Raw genomic sequence first — 21,011 nt, 5'->3', positions numbered from 1 at the left:
ATGAGATTGCATCCTTAAATTAAGATAACTAATGAGACCACTGACGTGTTGCTGGGACACGAGTATAAACACCCAGCTCGTGACCTTAGAGCAGACCAGATATCAAAGAGAGAGGGTCCCAGTGTCAAGACGGGCAGGTTCAGGTGTGTCACAGGTAGACTTGAACCTCTCCACTCGCTAGGGGTATATATAAGGCCAGCCCTTAGTTAACTGGGGGTGCCCCAGAGCGAGCAGTGGCACCTGGTACTGAGGGGCAAAGACCCGTGGGACGACTCCCAACCATAGGTAGGAAGGGGGTGAACCTTGACAGGAGGTAGGCCCCAAGGTGATTTGTGGAAGGTGGCCCCAAGCCCCAAGGAAAGTACTTACAGGGCACCTACGGAAGGAAACCCTAGGCGCCTGCAGCCTGAGTACTGTAGAAAATTACTCCTGGCTCACACAACACCGGTAGAGACAGACCAAGCCAAAGGGCACAGGAACTGAAAACAAAAACTGGAGCCAGAGGCACTCGACTAGCCAGTATCACATCAGCCAAGAACTGCCGGTTGGATTGCCAGCGAAGGGTCTTGGGGGCTCCCCCTTCCCCTGCTCGGGGAAGGGAGTGGGCGGTTTGCACAGACAGTGGCGTGGCAACATGTCATGCTCATTTGCTAATTTTCGTTGGGGGAGTTCTGTCCACTAGTTCGGCTTTCAGTAGCAATATTTTTCCCCGAATAGGGTTTTGTTTTGGGGCACCTACCTTTCTGGGTGCCAGACCCGGTCGATGGAAGGCATAGAATGCTTCCAAACACACTAGGGTTTCTATAGGCCATTGCTCCTCGTGCCCTTCTGAGAGGGCCAGGTTCTGGCTCGTGGACTCTGGTAGGCAAGAACTCCATGCACATTGACTGATGCCAGAAAGCTAATAGTGACATATCAGCCTGGATAGCTCTGGGGAGCAGATGGGGCTTCCCTCAGAAAAGCAGAAAAACAATTAAATTCTTTATAAAGAATTCAAGTGTCACTATGTGGGATACACTGGTAAACAAATGAGTGTGCCTCGCCCTGTGCCCAGCACCACGTGCTCACTTGACCCATACAAGTATCAATAGACGTTGTATTCCAAGGCAAATGTCGTACACCAATTTAAATTTTACGATGAATCTGACGTCGTATACCAAAAAAATCGGACTCTAGGGCAGTCATACACCAACATACCACTGTACATATATACTATATACGCTTACAATTCTTTGCCAATAAAAAAATACTGAATTTGTGTTAAAAAATAATGAAAAACAGCTTAAATTACATGAAATGGAAATGACCTGCATGGAGCGTATCTGTCTGTTCAAGCAGGTTTCTGAAGTACAGGTGCAGGTCTCACCTGGCATACACACTTTGCTCATAACTGGCAAATTTACCAAATTTGTTACAATAATTATGGATCATTCAAGTCATGTGAAAGAATCTATTAACAATGACTCCCTCTAAGTTGAGAATAAATTTTAGTGAATAAAGACTCCAATTCCATCTCACTAACCAATTTTTTAAGGAAAATGTAGAAGTAATCAAAAGCATGAGACTTAATAAGACACAAATATTACATTACCTCTTCAATCCATGGCTTAACACTCTTCATGATATCTTCTTCAAGATATGTCTCAACCAGTGAGCCATCATTGAACGTCAAGTTTCCAACATGGATGGCCTTGCGTACAGTAGTTTTGTTGATGAACAGCGTCCAATAATCCATATCCTACAAATATAATTTTATTTATAAAATCTATAAATATATATATATATATATATATATATATATATATATATATATATATATATATATATATATATATATATATATATATATATATATATACTGGGAGAATACTGTTGAATTCCCTATGCTGAGGTGACTTCATATTTGCCAAACAGAAGGGTTTAGTCTTTGCTGTAGCCTGCTGACACAAATGGGAGAATGCTTGGGCAATGTTCCTGGACTGCAGTGAGGACTGCTTTCCTTTTGACCGAGTTGAAAGCATTTTTAAAATCTAATTTTACTACTGCCTGGTCTTCAGTAAGAGAGCTAATGTAGGCTCGTGCAGCATGGGCCACGCTTTACAGCCTTGGGGGACTCCAAACCCCAGCTGGATGGGTTGCAGCATGGTGGCTACTTCCATTCGGATACTTCTGAGAGCAGCCCTTGCAACTAGGCAGCGAAGGGTATTACCAACGGCAATGGGTTTGACCCCCCCACCCCTACTTTTTCAGGGCACATAGGAATGCACCAAAGAAGAATGGTTTGATTTCATCAGGGATTAACCCGGCGAGGCAGTTGTTGACAAACATTGTGATTTCTGTCAGGAGCACTTCTGCAGCTGGGCCAAGAACAGGGGTTCACAATTTCCTTCACATGTTGAGGTCTGACCCCTGCGTAACCTCCTGAGGAGCCCGGGGGAAATGAAACAATAGCTTTATAAACCTCTGACTCCCGGAGGACGAGAGGTTCCTGGTTAGGGGGAACCCCTGACCTGTGGGGGAGGTCCCCCAACGGCCCTGAGGGGGTGTTTTTCTCTCAGTGCTTGGGCTGTGGTTTCATCCCTGGGCAAAATTTTGTCCTCACTTGTGATCAACCTGAGTGCCCCGACTGTATTGCCCTCTTCAATTTTCTTGCTGACTTGGGTACCTAATTTTCTGTTGTCACTGATTGTCGTACTTGGTCTGCCTCGGCAGTGTTTGGTGTGTTTGGGGAGGCGGACTAGGTTGTCAGCCCTAAGAAAATCCCTAATTGCTTTATTGACGGATGAGGCCAGTGTCTTGCCTCCTCTGTCTGGTACACCTAAGCATGCATTGCCAAAAAGTAACAGATTGTGCCAGGCTTTGATGGTATCAGGTGTATCAAGGTTATTTGACCCTCTGTTGACTTTTCCGTTGAGGTCCATGTATTTCCCGGCAGCAAATGGGCAAGAGGCCTTTGGGATGTGGGTGAGTGTCCTGGTTGACGTTGCTTTAATTGCCTCTAGCAGGTCGTCTGTTGCAATGTAATCTATTGCGATTTGTACTGGTGCAACAGGCTCCTGAGTGCTGCCTCCTCCCACGGGAGGCCTCCCTGACCCAGGACAGTCACCATGTTGGCGTATGACTCTGGAGACCGAGTTGATGCTGATGTTGCTCCCACAAACACTGCAGGTGCCTCTCCTTTGATTGGCTTCGGGAGGGGTGAGCTGGCTGGTAGCGGCCTCTTCTGCCATCCCCTTAGGTGAAGTGACTGTCACCTTACACTGGAGTATTTGTCTCTCCCTCCTGGCTGGGGGGAACGAGGTTGTCCTCTATACCATGCGTCATGTCTAGCCAGATGTCTGGGTTGGGTGGGCTCATGGAGTCAATCTATCGATTGACTGTTACCATGGTCTAATATATACTGTATACACATCAGCTCAGTATAGCTCCGGGGAGTCAAAAGGGTTCTCCACAGAAAAGAATATCATCCTAAATTCCTCCCTTGGAGATTCCATGAAATTCTAATCTATTGCCATCACTTTAATGCATTCATAGTTTTCTCTTCAGAATGAAAGAGATGTCTCATAATTTACAGTAAAGAGCACCCTTGTACATCAGTTGCCTAATGTGGACATGAAGATCAGCTAAGCAACACACAGTATGGCTGAAAATGTACAACCAATAAACTGAAGGGTGCAATAATCACAGACATCATGGTGATAACAAAGTTTTAAGACTTTTGAAATACTCAATATTAGAAACACTGTTGATACCACAAAAAACTTTAAAGAGAGAACTTGACAATATCTTCCGGTGCTTGCATAGCCAGGTTGAGATGATTATGCTTGCCGGCAGGCAGCAAGTAAAAACCACTTTACAAAAACCACAATAAGTAAATTGGAAGCCTGTTCTCATATCAGGCTTTAAGAATGACAACATGTCAGAATGATATATGGTTAATGTAAGTAAAAAATTAAACAAATTGTCATGAATACCAACCTTTCATATTCCTGGTCACTAATACAGCTAAGATATTAAGCAATAATATTGTCTAAGTTTGACAAGCGTGTCTGTGAAAAATATCTTAACGTTTTATGATAAAGTACCAGAAATGTACCCATCACTTTGTTTATGAAATTCACATCTTCACTCACTTTCAAGATACTATACTAGGTATTTTATACATTAATATCCAAAACAAATATTAACTGACCTTAGGCTCTCCATTGGCAATATAGTTGTAGTAGTTAGTAAGACCAGTTACATTGGTGAAGTATGATGGCTGACCCGATTTGTCTCCATTCAAAAGATCATCAAATACCTGCAAGTGATAAAAATTAATGGGCACATTATATATATATATATATATATATATATATATATATATATATATATATATTAGTATATTTTGGTAGCAGTCTTTCCTGTAGACATATATTATTAAATATGACCGAAAAGGTAAGATTAATAATTCTAACACGAATTTTCTCAATCTTTCGTACATTACGCTTCACTGTTGGAGGTAAATAAAAAATCACTTCTCCAAAATTCAAAAAATGAAATAAAAATGAATTTTGGAGAAGTGATTTTTGATTTACCTCCAACAGTGAAGCGTAATGTACGAAAGATTGAGAAAATTCGTGTTAGAATTATTAATCTTACCTTTTCGGTCATATTTAATAATATATATATATATATATATATATATATATATATATATATATATATATATATGTATATATATATATAATATATATATATATATATATATATATATATATATATATATGTATATATATATATAATATATATATATATATATATATATATATATATATATATATATATATATATATATATATATATATATATATATACTGTATATATATATGGGGTGTGAGTTTTCAGTTGCATATTGTCCTGGGGACCATTCAGGCTTGTTCGCACTTGTTCGCATATATATATATATATATATATATATATATATATATATATATATATATATATATATATATATATATATATATATATATATATATATACACACACACACACACACACATAAAATGAATTAATTCTTTACTTTAGCCAATTAAATCCGTACGCCTCCTGTTTTATTATAAAGAGTAGCAGCAAAAAATTACCAACTAAAGCTAAATTATGATAGTAACCTATATGGACTAATACAAAGATACCTGCTTGATGGGGTTTTGGGAGTTCTTCTACTCCCAAGTCCGGCCCGAGGCCAGGCTTGACTTGTTTGAGTTTGGTCCACCAGGCTGTTGCTTGGAGCGGCCCGCAGGCCCACATACCCACCACAGCCCGGTTGGTCTGGCACTCCTTGAAGAAAACTATCTAGTTTTCTCTTGAAGATGTCCACGGTTGTTCCGGCAATATTTCTTATACTCGCTGGGAGGATGTTGAATAACCATGGACCTCTGATGTTTATACAATGTTCTCTGATTGTGCTGTGATATGAGATCATAGATTCTAGAAACTTTCAGTCACCTTAATCCAAATTACTGGATTACCTTTCAATTACCTTTCGACCAAGCCTCCTATTTGGTAGTCTGGTCAACCAGGCTGTTCAACACTGCTGCTCACAGCCTGATTGACCAGATATCCTTCAATGTATTTATCAAGTTCCAATTTTAATACTGCGAGAGGTTGGAGACTTATACCCTTTTTTAACACCGGGTGTTGCCACAAATATATTTTCAATTATTTGTTTTATGTATTTCCAATGCAGTTTTATTTGTTTTTTTATCGTATATGATGCATATTTGTGTCCTTTACAATATGTATACAGTAGAATGTTCATATTGTTCCGTGGAACTGTGATACATGTGTCAGTAATGTGTCCACAATAAATGTTAATTGTCTCAATATTACCTGTTAAAAATTCACTAAAATTACAATATGTACAGTTTCACACACTATTTACACAGTAACACACTGTATTACACACTCAGTACTTCGGAAGTGAGTAATAATCAACGAAGTAGTCCACTGGTGCACAGCGCAACTTCGCTCTCAGTGTACCAGGTACAGATAAATTTTCGCTTCCTATTTCATCATTCTGTGTGCTTGCAAATAGAGCACTCACATACACCCTTGGCTTTAGTACTTGTAGGTTGTATGTAGCCAAGCTTGTAAAGCATAAGGTAGTATTGAAAAGATTATAGGAAAAGATCAATTTGTAAGGTAGTCTTGAAAAGATCGCTTTGTATGGTCCCACACAGGAAAAAATTCAGCTAGCCTCAAGAGTGTCCGTCAGTCAGGAAGAGATTCAGCTAGCCTCAAAGAGTGTCCGTCAGTTAGGCAGAGATTCAGGTATTCTTGAAAATATCTATGGAAAACACCACCATGGAAGCCGCTAACACTGTTCATCTATGCTACTTGTATCAGATGCATCATCACTGAACACAGAAAACGATTCATCTATGTATCATTTAAATAAATTGGAGATAGCATAGGATTGCAAGGGTGACGTGCAGAGCTACAACTGGATACGCTCGCTGTATTGTCCTCATAGGTGCTGTATCACTTGCATCCGACCTTTGTGTTAGGTCCTTATTGCACCTAGCTTCACCAATATTATGACCCTTACGTTCTTCAAACAATAAGGTTTAAATTTCACCGACAGAGCATTATCTTTCAACACTGCGTCGAACAGGTGTTTGGGAGCCAGAAGCGCGTGCACCACTCATGGTTGCTCATTCAGTACTAACTCAGCCAGCAGCCCTAGGGCATTCTGGGATTTTTTTCAAAGTTGGCTGCCTCTCACTGGAGGTCCTAAGAGACCATTTCGTACACAACCAACCTCGTACACATTTAGAATTGGTACCAAAAAATAAAAAAGAGTTTTCTCGGTTGACGCAGTTTCCCACCGACCGAGAATACTCGGTTGGTGCAGTTAAGTGGTTAATCGACTGAACTACAACATGGAAAAAAAAAAAAAAAGAGTTGAAATGTAATGTGTGTTATACCCTTTTTAATACTGTGAGAGGGTAGAGACTTATACCCTTTTTAATACTGCAAGAGGTTGGAGACTTATACCCTTTATTATACTGCGAGAAGGTAAAGACTTACACCCTTTTTAACACTATCGCCCTCAGACTTTGACTTCATGGGGCTAATGGTGCGGGCAAGTGTGCGGCGACGCCTAAATGTGTATACTTGTTTCAGTTTTCACACCTTAATTCTTGTGCTACGTCGTTCGTTTTGGTATCATTGTGTTCGCAATTAAATTCCCTACAGATGTATATGCATATGATGTCCAAAAGCCTGGTGAGACTCCCCACAGCAAAGCCTAAAGTCGGCAAAGTTACCCGTGAGTGCACAAAATCAGTAAAATATGTGTACTCGTTTCAGTTTTCTCACCTTAATTCTCGAGCCATGTCGTTCCTTTTTGTATCATTGTGTTAGCAATTAAATTCCCTGCAATTAAATATTCATATAATGTCCAAAAGCCTGGCAAGACTCCCCCGCAGCAAAGCCTAAAATTACCCGTGAATGAGCACCAATATGCACACCACAACCTAATGTGTATACTCGTTCAGTTTGATAAAATCAATTTTCATGTTACAGCGCTCGTTTTGGTATCAAATTGTTTGCAATATAAAGGCGCACATTTTAGTACTAGTCTCATAATAATAGAGCAATAACTGGAATTTTAAGAAATATTTTAATTTTGGACGCTCATCATCAAAATTATTTATATCTTTCCAGTGTTCTGACATCAATTTTCATGTTACATCGCTCATTTTGGTATCAAATTGTTCGCGCGCATTTTAAAACTAGTCTCATAATAATAGCACAATCAATAGAATTTTAACAAATATTTTAAAATTTAAAATTTAGACCCAAAAACGTATTTATCTTTCAAGTGTGCTAACATCAAGTTTCGTGTTACATCTTTCATTTGGTATCAAATTGTGCGCATTCTAAAGGCGCTTATTTTGAAACTATCCTGAAGTTGTTCGGATAAAAAATTAATTTTATACAAATATTTTTGTGGTGGACACGAGTCCTGTCCATGGCTAGGACTCAAGAGAAAAAAAATGGACGTGATCGGTGTCCAAAGCAAGTGATATTGTTAATACTGCGAGAGGTTGGAGACTTATACCTTTACTGGGAGGAGCCCTGTCAGCTCCCCGGAGCTATCCAGGCTGAATGGATATGTATAACTGTCTTTCATCATTCAATGTGCATGGAGTTCTTGCCCAGGTTCTGACCACGAGCCAGAACCTGACCCCTCAGAGAGGTGTGAGGAGCAATGGCGTATAGAAACCCCAATGTGGATGGGAGCAAACTGTACCCAAATGGATCCATGAGTGTTGTCGGGGGTTGATCAGTCAGGGAGTTTAGTTAATAAGCACCAGGACTGACCAGTCCTTATAGACGATCATTGGTGCTCCCCTCCATCCCTCCTTCCGTCCCCTCTATCCCTCCCTCCATCCATCCATCCTTCCCTTCATCCTTCATTCCCTTCATGTGGCGCCCTTACCCGCCTGCGAGGCGTTCACTGTAGATGCCTTTCGGCAGGACTGGTCAAGGTGGGGGTACCTGTTCCTCTTCTCCCGGTTCAGCTGTTGCTTCGAGTTCTGGCTCGGTTGGAGTCCATTCCCAAGAAGAGTAGTCCTCATAGTCCCTTGGTGGCTGGCTCAGCTTTATTTTCAGACGCTGCTTGATAGGTGTCCAAACCCGGGGTGTTTTCCCACGGCTCCGCCTCTTTTGGCAGGTTGGACCGGTCCAGTACGTGGCTGGTTCGGCCTTCTCCTCGGCTCTTCGGGTCTGGTATTTTGACGCGGGTATCACCATCTCTGTGGTGATCAGGTGGCATCGTTGATGGTGTTCCACCTGCGAGCTTTGTCTCGGCAACAGTACAACGTTCCTGGTGTTTCTATGCACCTTTTTCTTGCTCTTGGTTGGTTGTCTTCTCTTTTGCATCGGGTTATCTTGTCTTGTCTTGGGTTTTCAGAACTACAGTTATTTGATGTTTCTTACTGTCGCCTCATTTTGTGCGGTGCTGGCAGAGCCGCTCCGGCTTGTGTTCAGGGTGGACTTCACATTTGCCCCGTTCCGTACGCTTTCTCGTGTTTTGTTTCACCTCTGGCCTGCTCGTGCGTCACCTGAGCCATCCTGGTCCTTGATCAGGGTGCCCTCTTACCTTCTTCTCCTCAGTTTGTGGTAGCCCCTTCGGTTCAAGTTTAGTTTTCATAGGCCATATTTTGTTGGCATGGGCCTCTGTGGGTCGAGTCAGGGAGCTTCTGGCTCTTCCGGTGCAGGGGTTTTCTGCTCTTTGGTACAGTTGGTAGGTTTGTATGTTTGCAGCCTTTCTCCGTCCTTCTGGCGACAGTCGAGACGGAAGCTTTCTGGCAGGGTCCTTGGATTATTGATGCTTGATTGGTTCGGCCGGGGGTGTGTCCTGTGTTGTCCGGTTGCGCCTCTTTGCCGTTACCTGCGTACCACGTCTCGGGCTGCGTTTTGGGGTGATCCGGTTCCCCTCGTTCCCTGTTTCAATGCTCGGGTCTCCCAGGTCGTCCTCAGAGTTTTTAAGTCTTCCAGCCTGCAGTCTATCCTTCCGCCTGTGCTGTTCGGACGTTTGCAGCTTTCGCTGTTGTGTTGTTGACGTCTAGGGCTCATTTCGGGCGCGAGGATTTGTGGGTCACACAGGTTCCTGGCCATCCGTTCTTCATGCCTTGGGTCGCAGGTTGCAGCCTGTTGCCTTGGGTCGCAGGTTGCAGCCTGTTGCCATGGGTCGCAGGTTGCAGCCTGTTGTCTCGGCTTCGCGTTGTGAAGTTTGTGGCGACTGCCTCCTGGGTCAGCCCTTTCTTTTCCTTCTCTTTGGGTATGAAGCTCCAGGGAGCCGTAGGGGCTCCCCACAGAAAACCAGCGTTGAATGTAATGAAACGCCATTTTCTGGGCGAGCCCCGGAGGCTCCCTGGCAACCCTCCCTCCTACCGGTCGGCGTTTTTTTCGTGTTGGTTAAAGCTTAGCTTCCGAACTGATGCTAGGCAGCCAGCGTGGTGAGGTCCGGGGCTCCCCCCTCCCCATCTCGGGGCGGGGAGGGCTGCACGGACGATCGGCGCAGCAGTAAAGTGTGATGTTTGCTTGTTTGCTTGTTTTCTTGGGATTGTAGGGAGTTTCTACCTCTCTTGTTCCATTTTCTGTTTTAGTTTTTTACCATGTGGGGTTTGTTTTGTTATGCCTGCCTTTCTGGGTGCCTAACCCCGGTTGATGGCAGATAAGGAAAACCCCAATCCCAAGGGGGGTTTTCCAGGGCCATTGCTCCCTGAGACCTCTCTGAAGGGGCCAAGTTCTAGCGCTGTCCCTGGTAGGTCTGAACTCCTTAGCTAATGTCCCGGTCTAATATAACATACATTAGCCCAATGAGCTCCAGGAAGCCGTAGGGGCTCACCCAGTAAATGGCATTTCATTACATTCAACGCTGGTTTTTTGGGTTGTTATTTTTTCTTGATTTCATTTCAACACATATTGACCTACAAACTTGACATTCTTGAGAATGAATGCCAAACAATGTTTATTAACCACTGTGGTGCGCTGAGTTTATTGTGACATTCCCCCTGTGCACAAAAAATCGAGTGTTCATAAAATTTTGTTTGTTCTTTGTAAAATGATAAATTCCGTTCCATGAACACATACATGTAAAAAAAAAAAAAAAATCCATTTACTTTGGCTGTGGGGTTATGGAGAAGGGGGGAAGGGGGGGGGGGCATCATGGGCTGGTTGCCAGTGCATGAAGCTCCCTGAGGTGGCCGCGTGTGCCACTCAAGCACCACAAGTTGGCACACATATATTTTCAATTATTTGTTCTGTGTATTTCCAATGCGGTTTTATTTTTATTTTTTTATCGTATGACGCATATTTGTGTCCTTTACAATATGTATATAGTAGAACATTCATAATGTTCCATGCAACTGTGATACATGTGTCAACAATAAAACCAGCGTTGAATGTAATGAAACGCCATATTCTGGGTGAGACCAGGAGGCTCCCCGGACTTATACTGGGCTGATGTGTATATATTAGACAGTGGCAACAGTCAATCAAAGGAGTTCTAAGCCTACCGGGGACCAGAGCCAGAACCTGGCCCCCGTCAAGAGAGGCACGAAGAGCAATGGCCTAAAGACACCCCCGTGTTATTGGAAGCAGTCTTTGTCTGCCATCTACCAGGTCAGGCACCCAAAGAGGTAGAATTCTCAAAACAAACTACTGCTGGTCAAAAATTGCAAACCGAAAGCCGAACTAGCAAACAGAACTCCCCAATCAAAAACAAGGAAACAAACATGACATCACCACAACCGCCGCGCATCCATCTGCGCAACCTCCCCCTCCCTGGGAGGGGGGACGGGGAGGTCCCAGACCTCAACGCCGGCAACTTTCCTCAGTTCAGAGGCTGAGTATCAAAATCGCAAAAAAATGCCAACCGGAGGGAGGGAGGGATGCCAGGAAGCCTCCGGGTCTCACCCAGAAAATGGCGTTTCATGTTTCATTACATTCAACGCTGGTTTTCTGTGGAGAGCCCCTTTGGCTCCCCGGAGCTACCTTACCAAAGATAAGAAAAAAAGGTACCCACCTAGGAGGCAGTCGTCACTCACTCCTCAACTCAAAAGTCGAGACAACAAGCCGCAACCTACGACTCAAAGCTATACACGCCCGAGAAGGACTAGGAACGTTAACAAGGTCATGTGCAGCCAGGACCCTGTTCGACCTTCAATATCCCCGTGCCCAAAAGATAGGCCAGGACATTACCAAATCAGCAGCCGAATGCCAAACTTACAAACGGCGTGGGCACGGGGAAAGACCACAGGCTGGCTGGACCGAATAATCCTGAGGACAACCTGGGAGACCCTGCGCCTTGAAATAGGGAGGGGGACACTGGTTCACCCCAAAGCTCGTTCTCTGCCACCGAGGCTGTAATGCACAAATAACAGCGAAGTGCCACAGACACAAAACAAGACGCACCCCCGGCCGAACCAACCAAGTATCAACAACTCAAAGACCCCTCCAGAGAGCAGCAGACTCATTCTTCGCCAGAAAAGGAGACGACTGCAAATGAAGAAATGACTACCAGGACAGAAAGAGTAGAAACCCCTGCGCCGGAGGAGAGCATGAAACACTCCGACCCGACCCTCAGAGGCCAATGCCAACAAGAAAAAGAGCCGTAGAAAAAGTCCTGAGCCGAGGGGGCTACCCCAAACCGAGAAGAAGAGAGAAGAGAGCACCCGGTGCAAAGACCAGGACAGCTCAGGTGGTGCATGAGCAGGAAGGAGGTGAAAACAACGCCGGAGAAAGCTTGTGGAACGGAGCAGAAGTGAAATCCACCCCAAATGCAAGCTGCAGCGGCTCTGCCAGCGCCACCCGAAACAAGGCGACAGTATCTGGCATAAAAAGATGGTCCTGAAACAACCAAGAGAGAAAGGACAAAATCGACCAGAAATCGAAGACAACCTACAAAGAGAAAAGTGCTGAAAGACCGCCTGGAAATCTCATACTGCCGTCAAGACAAAACTTGCAGGTGGGACATCAACTAAGCCATCTGATCGCCATACAAGTGGTGATAAACCTGTGTCAAAAAGATCAGACACGAGAAGCAAGAAGATCGAACCAGCCACGTACTGGAAAGGACCGATCTGCTGAAAGAGGCGGGAGCTGCGGGAAAACCCTCGGGTTCGGACATCGTGCAAGAAGCGCCTGAAACCAGGCTGGGCTGACCACCAAAGAGCCAACAGGACTACTCATCCCTGGTAAGTCTCTCTAAGCTAACCAGGACCCGGAGCAATAACCGAACTGGTGGGAAGAGGGACAGGTAACCCCAACTCGACCTGTCCAGCCGACCCCGAGGGCCTCGCAGTCTGTGAAGGGCGCCTCGACCAAGTCGATGCGAAGAGGTCCACCTTCAGGTGCTCGTACGTCCGGCAGAGCCAACTGAACGAGTCTGTGTCGACCGTCCATTCCGTGGATAGGTGAATGAACCGAGACAGGTCATCCACCAGGAAGTTTAACACCCCCTGAACGTGAACCGCCAGGAGAGCCAAACCCCGAGAACACAGCAGACGAGTCACCTGAAACGACCAGCCCCAATGAGCCAAGGACTGCATCGAACAGTCGCGATTAAGACAATGAACCACCGGGGAACAGTCCAAATGGAGCCGGATCATTGCTCCATGAACAACACGAACCCTCTGAAGCGAATGCCACACCACTGCGAACTCCGGCGCTGTGCTGTGAGCCTGACGGAAGGACGGACCCCACTGACTCTGGCCGGCCTGGTGAGCACTGGTCACAAAACCCCAGCTGAAAGATGAGGCATCCGTGAATACATCGAGCGAGGGCTCAGGGAGGCATCAGGGTACAGAACCCTGAAAAACCCTCAGAGGAAGCCAGTGATGCAGCATCTGACACAAGGCTCCCGGGATCCGAACACAGCGATCATGAGAGCGGTGAAAGGGACGCCCCCGAAGAAACCAGAACATCCGCCGAAGCCAGATCCACCCCAACGGGTAGACCAGCACATCTAGGATCAGGCTACCGCACAGCCGCCCAAACAACCGACGTGTGACCCGGGTGCCCTCCAAAAACAGTCGTAAGCGGGACAATAGCCGCAACAACGCCGCCAGAGGGAGACAAGAAAACAGTTTGAGACTCCCACACATGACCCAGCCCACTGCAAACCTGAGAGGGAACCAAATGGGACTTCCTCCAGTACACCAAGAACCCAAACCCGGTGAGCTGAGAAAGAACCAAATCCCTGGCAAGCAGACACGCAGATTGGCTGGGAGCCCATACCAACCAATTGTCGAGGTAAGCCAGAATGCAAACAGGTCACCATGACCCAGTTAAGGCGTGTGGACACGCGAGGTGTCAGATCTAAACTGAAAACGAAGGCAACGAAAGCAGTAAGAGTGTCACTCCACAACAAAACCGAGCCAGTCCCTGAACACCAGATGAATCGGGACGTGCTAATACACGTCCCGGAGGTCCAGAGACACCATCCAGGCACCTGGGGACAAAAGCAGCTGGACTCAAGACAGAGTAGTCATCTGAAGGAGGGGCAAAAGACCCAGGGATCAGACGGGACAAGTCCAGTATGAATCACAGATCTGCCCAGTCCCGTTTCGGAACTGAAAACAGGTGGGAAACCCACTCCAGGATGACCTGACCGAGCGCAGGGGAAGAGGCCTGCCCAACAAGCCCCAATCCCCCTGAAGGAGAAGGAAATAAGCAAGCCACCGCAGGCCAGAGAAAAAAAGACCCGAATTGCACACGAATCATGAGATCAGGCAAGAACAAACAGTGCAAGCCTCCCCTCTATTGCCCCACCAACAGCGCGAACCGTGAAAGGGCCGATGACCACTATGAGAGCCTGACTGACGCTCAGAGCCAATGACCCCACATGAGGGCCAGTCCTGAATCTGGCACTACTGGCTTACAACGACCGAAGCCCCGAGACCTGGCATGACCCTTCCGTGCAGGACCTCCACGGTCCCTCCCGGAGAACCTACCAGTCCAATATAGGCTGTCAACTAGACGAAGCTGCCAGCAGAAAATGCACCACCACAGACTCTGCAAACAGCAATGGACAAAAAGAGGATGAAAATCTATGTGCCAGGGTCCACTTCTATACTTCCCTTCACCTATGCCTCTCCTTCCTCTTTACTCCCCCCCCTCCCAAAAAAAGGGCCCAAGACTATTCAAAAAATGGAGGAGCACCGCCTGTCAGCATGCGAGGGGAGAAGCGAAGAAAGGATACCGCCTCCCTCAGAAACGGCGGATACAACTTCACCAAGGTAGCCGGCGTCCGAGCTGACGAAGCAAGCACACCGGACACTGGCCCAGAGCCCAGCTCCTCCACACCCACCACAAGCCAATCCGAAGACCGCTCCAGCAAGGAGAAGAAGCACAAGACCGAAGCAAAGTGCCCACGGGCGCTCAAAGTCTCGACCACCAGGGATGCCGAAAGGGAGGGAACTTGCACGTGAAGCCGCACCTGGCCAACATCAAAAGGAAGGACGGGGGTGAACAAGCACGCATTGAGGTATTCCAACTCACCCTCCAGGTACCTGAACAACTGTAGGCAACTCTCGCCATGCAAGTGCGCAGTTCGACAGGACGAATGCCAAGCCCCCAACGAAAGAAAAAGCAGTCTGCCAGTCAGGAAGACCCTGGCACCTTGTAACGCACCCAATAAGAAAAAAAGGAGCCAAACTGAAAGAAGAAGGCTTCATTATCGACGTGCAATCCGGGTCTCGCAGGAGAAAAGATGCAAGGGCCTCCCACACCTTCTTCGGTGGGATGCGGAAAGCCAAAACCTCCAGAAGGAGGGAACCAAAGAACCCAAGGGAACTCGGAACCAAACCCGGGGGAGAAGTCAAACTCATAACAAAATTGTACAGGGAGGAGGATAGGAAACTCCAATCCCTATAACAACAACAAGCCCCTTGCCGAGGGTACCAAACACCCAAGCAGGGACAAGTGGGGCCCAGGCCCCACCAAGTCAACTCCCCAGCCCTAGAATCCTCCACGTCAGGACCCGGGGCTGAGCCGTCCTGCAAATCTTCTGCCTCTAGAGAAAAAGCAGGGATGAAGGGGGCCCACTGGCTTTATCAAAAGCTCAAGCAGGAGGACCAGGCTCAAATGCTTGCGGACCGATCCGGAAAGGGCAATCCCCGAAGCCTAACACAGTGGGGCAGCTGCGGGGTATCCAGAAAGACAACCAACCTCGCACGTTGCTACAACCTAAACCTCACACATTGCTGCAACCTAAACCTTGCATGCAACGCTAAAGCTGCCTGCACCCAAATATCAGTCTCAGTGGACTAGATGAATGGAGTACAAGCAAAGAACACCACTCACAGGACTCCGGGTCATAGGTGTCACTGACGCTAACAGGCAGCATGGCGGAGGCAGATGGTGAGTACTACCCTGAGACAGGGGGACAGAGCAACCTTCAAACTCGCACAAGGCGAGGCGGAACTCAGAGGTCTCCTACATTGGACCACTGAACCCCAAAGGGGGGTTTCCAGGGCCCTTAGGCTGACTGCTAAGGGAAGCCCAGGTGAGGTACTGCTAACCAGTTATCTCAAGAGCTACCAAGGAAACCACTAAAAGCTGAACCCCTGTGATGTGTGCAAGCATGGGGACCTAGTGGAGGGCCACCAAAATCCTACAAGTGGTCCTACCGCCACACCTGGCAGACCCCCGCCAGGCAAAACAAAACACAACAAAACAAAAACCCCGCAAAAGCACAACATCTCCAGATGAACAGAACTGGTCGCTGTGCGTGTATCAGATAGCTCAGTACCGCCTTCAGCCAGCGACAAAACTACCTTCTACCCAAGGGCAAACAGGAGTAAGAACCCCTCCAGCTGAACCCCTGTGGGCAGGCAATCACCAAGCAGCGACAGAACCACACGGAGGTACCTGTTCCTGAACGGATCATGGAAGATAACCTTGAGGCTTCAAAGGCAGGACTTACGGGAAACCTAGGGAAGGTAGCTCTAGGCCCATGCAGCTCCAGTAATCCAGTAATCTTGTATTACTTCTGGCTCACACACCACCAACACAGAGAAATAACACCGCGCTGCAGCACTGCGCAAAGAGTGGAGCCAGAGTGATCGACCATTACCAACATAGCCTCTTGAACTGAGTAGAGTTGCCGGCGTGGAGGTCTTGGACCCCCTCCCAGGGAGGGGGGGGGGGGTGCACAGACGGATGTAATTACCTAAGTGTAGTTACAGGATGAGAGCTAAGCTCGTGGTGTCCCGTCTTCCCAGCACTCTTTGTCATATAACACTTTGAAACTACTGATGGTCTTGGCCTCCACCACCTTCGCACCTAACTTGTTCCAACCGTCTACCACTCTGTTTGCGAAAGTGAATTTTCTTATATTTCTTCGGCATCTGCGTTTAGCTAGTTTAAATCTATGACCAATTGTTCTTAAAGTTCCAGGTCTCAGGAAATCTTCCCTATCGATTTTATAAATTCCTGTTACTATTTTGTATATAGTGATCATATCACCTCTTTTTCTTCTGTCTTCTAGTTTTGGCATATTTAATGCCTCTAACGTCTCCACGTAGTGGTTGTGGTGACATCATGCGCGGCGGTTGTGGTGACATCATGTTTGTTTCCTTATTTTTGATTGGGGAGTTCTGTTTGCTATTTCGGCTTTCGGTTTTGAATTTTTGACCAGCAGTACTGAAATTTGTTTTGAGATTCCTACCTTTCTGGGTGCCTGACCCAGCATAATGTAGTCTTGAAAAGATTATAGGAAAAGATGAATTTGTAAGGAAGTCTTGAAAAGTTCGCTTTGTAAGGCACTCACTGGAAGAGATTCAGTCATTCTGGAAGAGATTCAATCAATCAGGAAGAGAATCAGCTATTCTTGAAAATATCTATGGAAAACACCATCATGGAAGCCGCAAATACTGTTCATCTATGCTACTTGTATCATCCCTGATCCCAGAAAACAATTCATCTATGTATCATCTATGAAAATTGGAGATTACATGGGTGGGCAAGGGAGGCACTCTGAGCTACAACTAGATATGCTCGCTGTATCGTCCTCGTCTGTGCTGTATCACTTGCATCTGAAATTTGTGTTAGTCCTATTGAGTCCCTAGTCCTATGAGCCAGAACCTGGCACCCTGAAGAGAGGCACAAGGAGCAATGGCCTAAAGACACCCCCGTGTAATAGGAAACACAATATACTTAGCTCTTGTCAATATGGCTTCAGACCCAAAAAAAGCACTAATGATGCACTTATTAGTATGATTAACTTGATACATGCAGCTCTTGATAAAAATGAGTTCCCTGTTGGGTTACTTGTGGACCTGAGTAAGGCTTTTGACACTGTCAACCACCAAAACCTTCTTCTTAAATTACATCATTATGGAGTCAGAAGTCACTCCCTGCAATACTTTAGCCCTTAATAAATACAGTATATAAATATATATATATATATATAGGACAAATGCCTAAAGGTTATGGATCTCTTGAAGCTCCTCCGCTTCTGGACAGGAACCGAGGACGCAGCAAGCATTTCCCCTCTGGATCGCCACACTGAGACGCTGAAACAAAAAACTGGAAGCCCTTGGGTCTCTGGTGACGTCAATGAGCTTGGAACCCAATTCCTTGAGAAATCCCAAGGCACTCTTGCCCCAGGGACCATGCGTCTCAGACGCTATGGGAACAAAGAGGTATTGACCTTCCAGTCGCCTGTACTTGAGTGATTTAGCTGTTTCCCTGTGGTTGGCCACGCCACCTGCTTGATCAGCTCCGAAGTGTACATAGGTGTCAGCCAGGGTGGATACACATGTGTAGTCCCACACCAACTGTCTACCCTCCTTCCATGAGTATATGGTGATGCCATCAGGGCGAAGTGCGGGGAAATCCGGGTTTTGGACCTCTAGGATGCGAGGTTCTCTCTCCGCTGGGCACCTAGCTGAGACGAGGCTTCTCTTGATGATGTCATTGACCTCGTTGTGTCTTGCCTGCCAGCCCTTTGTGCTTCCGCAATGCAACCCATGCAGTCCATATTGGTCTGCTTCCATCCTGTTGCAAATACACTTGTATTCAGTGTGAATTGGGGCACCAAGGCGGAGGGCCACTGCTACACGAAGAGATTTTGGATCTAGGCGCGTGCCCATTGCTGACATGGGTACTGCCAAGAGGAAGTCTCCTGCATGGGGGGCATGCACTGCTCTGAGGCGGGCTTTCTCCTTGTCTGATGTTGCGACGCTGAGCATGGCATCAGCTACTTTTTCCACTAGAGGGTGGTCCCAGCCAGACTGTTTGTGTTGTTTTGTTGGCTCTATAATGGTTGCTGGGGCTGCAAGAACATCCCACTGATTTGAACATTCAGTGAAAGCAGGATCGTGTATTCCTGCTAAATCTCTCAGGGTTGCAGGTAAAATATCTCTGACAAGGTCAGAGGTCGTGCGATGCATGGGAGGAGGAAAGGAAGGCTGGTAGAGTAATTTGGGAGGCTGTGCGGACACCAAGGCCGCCGAGTCTTACAGGAAGGGTTGCTTGCTCCCACTGAGTCGTCCAATGGCAGGTTCAGGACTTTCACCAGCATGGACCTCAGAAGGGTGTCATACACATTTAACGTAGGGATGCTGTAGGATGGAGAACATCTCAGAAAGTAGGTCAACTTAGGGAGAGACAGGCATCTTGTGAGGAGAAAGAGAGCATCATGGGCATCAATCTTGTCAATCCTGTCCAGCATTCTCTTTAGGTCAGTGATTTTTGCAGCCAGGACCTCCTCGATTGCTCGTGGGCCAATGGGGGCACCCAGGAGAGTGCAGTCCGGTGGCTCGACAACGAGAATGAAAAAAAAAATATATATATATATATATATATATTTATTGGTGTATACTGGCAGCAGGTTTTCTTTCAAACATGTTTCATTGAATATGACCGCATATTCTGTATTTATTATTTTCTGGTTTAGGGCTTCTATCCCTCTAACTATTTTCTTAGCATCAGGGCTTAATTGAAATAGGAGTTCTCCAAAACTCATTTTCGTACTTTTAAGGTGAAGAAAAGAAGTGATTTACTATAGAGTGTATTACACTTATTTGTATAATTTGCACGACGTTTCGAACCTCCATGGTTCATTCTCAAGTGAACAGATCTTACAATACTAGTTGATTTTATACCCGCATTAGGTCAGGTGATAATACAATGAAGGTGAAAACATGGGGGGATACATAAGGGATAAACATAGGGGCTGCAGAAGGCTTATTGGCCCATACGAGGCATCTCCTATCTACACACAAAGATTAATCCAGTGTAATTGGCCTGTTATGTTGGACATTGTCTTCTGTGTTGGCATCGATATGTTCTTGTCTTGTCCTTACTCTCATGGTGGGTAGAGTAAATAGTTCCGTGATTTGGGTGTTCATGGTAGGTCGCTCTATTCTTATGTGAATTGCCTCAAGAATTTGTAATCTTCTTGAATCTTGGGTTTTGTCTATTATGCAAGTATTCTTGTTCAACATTTCTCTTGTTAGAGTAATGTCATGGGCTTGTCTCATGTGATTCCTAGGGGCACCAGATTGAAGATGGCATGTCAAACGCCTCGTCAGCTTGGTCGACGTCATACCTATGTACTTACATTGAAGGTTACATCCTTCGTGGGGGCAAGTGTACATGTATACAACGCTTGACTGCTGTAGAGGGTTCTCCGTCGGCTTCGGGCTGTTTTTGATAAGGAGTTCGGAAGTCTTCTTGGTTTTGTAGAATATTATCAGGTTTATGTTTTGGTTAGGAGTAGTGCTTTTTACTCCTTTACGGATTATTTCTTTCATTATTCTTTCCTCTTTTATATGTTCACTGTGCATGGTTGATTTGTAATATAATTTTATTGGGGGTGTTGTGGTTTCTGTTCTAGGTTCTGAATTATACCAACGGTCCAAGTGTCTTCTTATAGCAGCGTTTATTTCCGCGTTGCTATATCCGTTGTTCACCAATACCTGAGTTACTCTTTCAAACTCTCTACTCACGTTGCTCCATTCAGAGCAGTGGGTAAGCGCTCGACGAATATAAGCATTGAGAACACTGGCTTTGTATCTTTGGGGGCACTCACTTCTACCGTTCAGGCATAATCCTATGTTGGTGGGCTTGGTATATACGTTGGTGCTTAAAGAGGTTCCTGTTTTTGTTATTAGTACATCCAAGAATGGCAGACTGTTATTTTCACTATTTTCATGTGTAAATCGGAGTACTGACTCTCTCTCTAGGTGTCTTTTTAGGTCAATTAGTTCATCTGAGTCTTTTACTATTACGAATATGTCATCTACATAACGGCAGTATACAGTTGGTTTTTGTCTGCTACTGAAGACCCTGTCTTCGATGGTTCCCATATAAAAATTAGCAAATAAAACTCCAAAGGGGGAGCCCATTGCTACTCCGTCTATTTGTAAATACATGTCTCCTTGTGGACTGATGAAAGGGGCTTCCTTTGTACATGATTCGAGAAGACTTTTCAAGTGTGGCTCAGG

General features: G+C 45.8%; 1 protein-coding gene across 2 annotated transcripts in view; it reads right to left on the bottom strand.

The window, feature by feature from the left end:
* LOC123762721 (probable serine carboxypeptidase CPVL) overlaps positions 1–21,011 on the bottom strand; it is a 108,795-nt gene that overhangs the window by 16,440 nt on the left and 71,344 nt on the right. For both annotated transcript variants that reach the window (XM_045749434.2, XM_069332308.1), the window contains exons 8-9: positions 4,193–4,300; positions 1,592–1,738 (exon numbers count right to left, since the gene is read on the bottom strand). In XM_045749434.2, coding sequence (XP_045605390.1) covers positions 1,592–1,738; positions 4,193–4,300 — 255 coding nt within the window. The remainder of the gene's footprint in view (positions 1–1,591; positions 1,739–4,192; positions 4,301–21,011) is intronic.

The sequence above is a fragment of the Procambarus clarkii genome, chromosome 27 (genome assembly GCF_040958095.1).
Source record: "Procambarus clarkii isolate CNS0578487 chromosome 27, FALCON_Pclarkii_2.0, whole genome shotgun sequence".
Classification (NCBI taxonomy): Eukaryota; Metazoa; Arthropoda; class Malacostraca; order Decapoda; family Cambaridae; genus Procambarus; species Procambarus clarkii.
This window is presented reverse-complemented; position numbering and strand designations above follow the sequence as displayed.